Raw genomic sequence first — 4514 nt, 5'->3', positions numbered from 1 at the left:
TTTTTCAAGCTTCCATATCATTTTCAACTCTGATTTGAACATGTTAAGTGTGTGATTGAGATTGAAAATTGAGTCTTAAAGATCCCATTATATATGTTTTGAAAATTGTTGTCATTTGTGTAATTATTACAACTTTGGTAATTCATTGAGGGTTAATCTCGTGATTACCTTAATTTTGGTGTTTAATGTGGTTAAGTAAGAGAGGCCTTACGAAACCCACCTAAACACTGATGTGTTAGACTTAACATTGATAGCTTAGTTAACATCAACAGTGTTGCATCTTATGAAGGCATCATCAAAAATGACAAAGGAAATTGGATTGAAAGATTTTCCAAATACTTTGGATATCAACCTAACACAAAAGCTGAACTCATGAGAATTTTCAAAGGACTCAACCTTTGTTGGAATGCAAAATTTACCAAAGTCAATGTTTACACTGATTCGATGGAAGTGCTGTCGCTTGTTAACAACACATACTCTAAAAGTCATCCTTTCTTTGGCATTATCAGGAAAATAAAAAAACTCATTATGAAAGATTCGATGGTCATTTTTTATCATGTTTATAAAGAAGCTAATAGATGTATAGATCTCTTAGCCCACCGATCTACATGTGATACTTTCAATATTATGATTTTTGATATTCTCTCAAGAAACTGTACAAACCTTATGATTTTAGATATGATTAGATCATAATTCTTTTACAGGGTTTTGCTGTGGCCTTAGAATAAAAAAAGTTCTAAGATAATAATTTATTATTTTTTAAAAATAATTTTAATATTTATAATTTTATTTGTTAAAATATAAGAATTAATATTTTAAATGATTAAAATAATAAGGATAAAATTATATCAAGTTAAAGTTCAAAAACTAATATACAATTGAATCAAAATTATAAATATTGAGATATAATAGGTTAAAGTTTAAGAACATAATTATAACTAAATTAAAATTATAATGATTAAATAATTAATTTTTTAATTTCAATATTTTGATTAACTTAAATTGATTGTTTGATTTTGATGAGTTAAATAGAGGGGAGGTTGAAAAAAATAGTAAAAGATGGAGCAAGTATAACACGTTCAACTGCTCTCTCTTCGTCCTTGTCTTGGGCTGTTACTTGGTTCGTCTTCCCTCTCTACCTACCGACGCGCTGCGAAGCCATGGCTCTGCAACTATGGGAGACTCTGAGAGAAGCCATAGTGGCTTACACTGGCCTCTCTCCGGCTACCTTCTTCACCGCGCTCGCTCTGCTCTTCGCCGCTTACTACGCCGTTTCGGGTCTGTTCGGGGCGTCGGATCCTCCTCCAGGGCCGAGGAATTTGGAGGAGCTGGTGCAGCCTCTGCCTCCGCCGGTTCAGGTCGGTGAAATTACCGAGGAGGAACTCAGGGCGTACGATGGCGCCGATCCCAAGAAGCCTCTGCTCATGGCTATCAAGGGTCAGATCTATGATGTGTCTCAGAGCAGGTATAATCGGTTTTTGCTTCTTAATTTTCCCTCTTTTATCGAATGTTAGTGGTTAATATTGGTTTCTCCGAACTCTTTCGGATGGTCAACGGTTGTTATCGATTCCTTTCATTGGCAATTTCTGGTGGTTATGGGGGAAAAAAAAGTGTTATACTTTATTTTTTTTCTTTTACTTTTGTACTGTAAATAATTTTATACTAGTTTATCTGGGTGTCATCACCGTCGCTTTTACAAAACTTTTGGGTACTTCAATGTGATTTTGATTGTTTTTCTGGCATATATTAGTAGTTCTGGTGTTTATTCTTCGTATCCCTATGGTAAAATTGTTGTCTGTTATCGGTGCTTTATTATTCTACTGTCACAGATAACAAATTAGGGTAACTTTTTTTTTTTTGGGACCCTAAATCATTTTAACCTTTTTCATTTGATGCATGTGAAGGAGGGTTCACCCAAATATGCCGTTCTTGTTATTGAATAGGACTAACTTTGATTGAAATAGATGCCTTCTGGTGAGCTAGGTAGTTTGATCTCAATTATCACCTTCCTTTCCAAATGCAGCAGTTTTTCCAAAGCCTGAAGAAACGTACTTCAGTGTAGTTTTAGCTGGGTCTGGCTAAAAAAAAAAAAAAAAAGTGTAGTTTTATCTGGGAATTATTTTGTGATGTCATTTTCTTACCTGTTGAAGAGGTCGACTTGTCACGTTGTATACTTTGGGAGTTTGCGACCCTTCATGGAACAAAAACTTTGTAATAATCTTCCGATATTTATACAAATATTTACTTGCCACGCTTCATACTGTGAATCGTGTGAGATATTTATTCTTGGTTTAAGAGAGGAAGTGTCTGATGGATGATGATAGATATGGCAAAATGTTAAGCAGGAGTTTCCCATTTCTAGTGTGCAGACAAACTCCTCAGGGTTTGCACCTTGTAGGAACAGTTCGTTTCTTTAGGTTCTTTCATTGCGACCTGACGGGCTTAAAACTTCAAAACTAATGAGTGGTTTAAATTAATAAATGTTAACAATTCTTTAGGCCTTTTCAGGTTTGCACAACATTGAGTGGATGCAAGTTGGCATCTTTTTTTCTTTCTCTTTCTTGACCTAAAAAACCATCCAAAAAGATAGTAATTTATTGTTGTTGCCAATTTGTGATGGTGGCTAGATGGTCTGCTGCAGCTAACCATGCAACAACCAGCACAACAATAACAAGACTTATCTCACTAGGTGAGGTCGGTTATATGAATTGCATGATGTTATTGTGCTCTATCATTAACCAAGCTCTTAAAAATATGGTTAACCATGATTAGACATATTCCAAGTCTTTGGTGAAACTTGGCTCAACCCTAAGTTCCTGTTCGGTTGTTAGAATCAAAGGGAATGGAATAGATTAAAAAAATAAAAGTAAAAAGGTGATTAAAATGTGGAGGGGATAGGTGAATCATATTTATAAAGGAGAAGGGTAATTTAGTTCATGGGATTAGGAATCATGATTCATGAGGCTTTTGAGTGTGATGATTCCCACATTTGGTGTATAATATTGAGTTTTATCATACTTATCATAAGAGAAAAGAGAGAAGAGTGATCTAGTTTATTTTTCTTTTGATTTTTTCAATCTATTCCATTTACATCTTCCTAGCAATCAAATGAGAGCTAAATGTTGCATCGACTCTTCCAAATAATTTAACCTTATATGTTTTACTTGCAAACCAGCATGCTACATGGCTTAATAAAAGGATAATTTGATATGTAAATTCTTTTGGTTTAATATTTTCAACTTTTGATGTCAATATCTCTGAGGATCTATTTTTGCAAAGTATAATGATCAGTTAGGAATGGTTTACTTTCACAAATCAATTGTCTTGCGAGAACACTGATTGATTATAGAGCTTTTTCCCCTGATACTTTCTTATAGGTGAGTTGAACTTAAGCACCATTTCTAATCTGAACACGTGTAAATATTTCTTTCCAGGATGTTTTATGGACCAGGAGGACCTTACGCTCTGTTTGCTGGCAAAGATGCTAGCAGGGCTTTAGCAAAGATGTCTTTTGAAGAAAAAGATCTGACTGGGGATATCTCTGGTCTTGGCGCATTTGAGCTTGAAGCCTTGCAGGACTGGGAATACAAGTTTATGAGCAAGTACGTGAAGGTTGGAACTGTCAAAAGGTCTGTTCCTGCAACTGAAGCTGAAACAAATGGTGAATCGTCAGAATCCACTCCTGGTGATGGTGCCGAGGTGGCTGCCAAGCCTACCGGAGATGGACCATCGGAAATTTCTACTGTAAAGAGCGATGAAGCCCCTTCAAACATCAATGCAGGTAAAGAAGAATAAAACAGTTGGATTAAGTCGAGTTGCCATTGCTACAGCCATCTTGCTTGTCGTGTAATCAAACTCTAGAGGAGCTGCTGAGAAGAAGACTCAAGATTACCCTCTTGGCGAATGTGTGTATTTGAAATCTTCATACTGATTTTCATTTAGTATAGGCCACTTGTTGTAATGGGACGAATGTTTGTTAGATAAATTAAATAATGAGTCTTGAGTGGTAAACCTCAGTTACGAGTTTCAGTCCTTTTTCTTTTGGGTTGTGTACCATAGACATGCGAATGCTATTTTAAATGAATAGAATGAAAAAAAAAATAGAAATATTTTTGCCTCTTTCTTTGTTTTTTTTTTTTCAAAGAAAAAAGTTTTATGAGACTAGATGGCAACTTGGCATAGCAAAGAATGAAGATGAAACCAAATAATGTTTATGCAAACACGTTGAGTCCCTTACCTTAACCATTGACACTAGGGTTCGATCACTCAGGTGATGAAAATGGCGGTGATATGCTTGAAAGAGTTATCTGTTATTTGGACTGTGACTTAGTTCGAATACAGATTAGTTAGAGTTATCCCCTTTCAAATATAAGATAATTTACTAAAAAAATAATGGAATAAAAATAGTGGATGGAGGATAACCATTTGAGATTGGGTTAGTGGAAATGATTAGTCTTTCATGAAGTAGTAAATTAATATTTGAATTTTTATTAAAAGATACGCTCACATTTAAT

The 4514-nt window shown here is 34.9% G+C and overlaps 1 protein-coding gene across 1 annotated transcript; it reads left to right on the top strand.

The window, feature by feature from the left end:
* The first annotated feature begins 1056 nt into the window (after nucleotides 1-1056).
* Nucleotides 1057-4117, top strand: LOC129295918 (membrane steroid-binding protein 1-like). Its single transcript, XM_054934516.1, has 2 exons — nucleotides 1057-1465; nucleotides 3435-4117. Exons 1-2 carry the CDS (start codon nucleotides 1161-1163, stop codon nucleotides 3793-3795), a joined length of 666 nt encoding a protein of 221 aa, XP_054790491.1. The 5' UTR covers nucleotides 1057-1160; the 3' UTR covers nucleotides 3796-4117.
* Nucleotides 4118-4514: the final 397 nt, after the last annotated feature.

This window comes from Prosopis cineraria, unplaced genomic scaffold (genome assembly GCF_029017545.1).
Source record: "Prosopis cineraria cultivar Desert tree isolate PC_DT_omini unplaced genomic scaffold, ASM2901754v1 PC217, whole genome shotgun sequence".
NCBI classification, from domain to species: Eukaryota; Viridiplantae; Streptophyta; class Magnoliopsida; order Fabales; family Fabaceae; genus Prosopis; species Prosopis cineraria.
This window is presented reverse-complemented; position numbering and strand designations above follow the sequence as displayed.

Coding starts and splice junctions, on each gene's coding strand:
- LOC129295918 (XM_054934516.1), top strand. CDS start 1,161: ATGGCTCTGCAACTATGGGAGACTCTGAGAGAAGCCATAGTGGCTTAC. Junction 1,466..3,434: donor TATGATGTGTCTCAGAGCAG/GTATAATCGGTT, acceptor ATTTCTTTCCAG/GATGTTTTATGGACCAGGAG.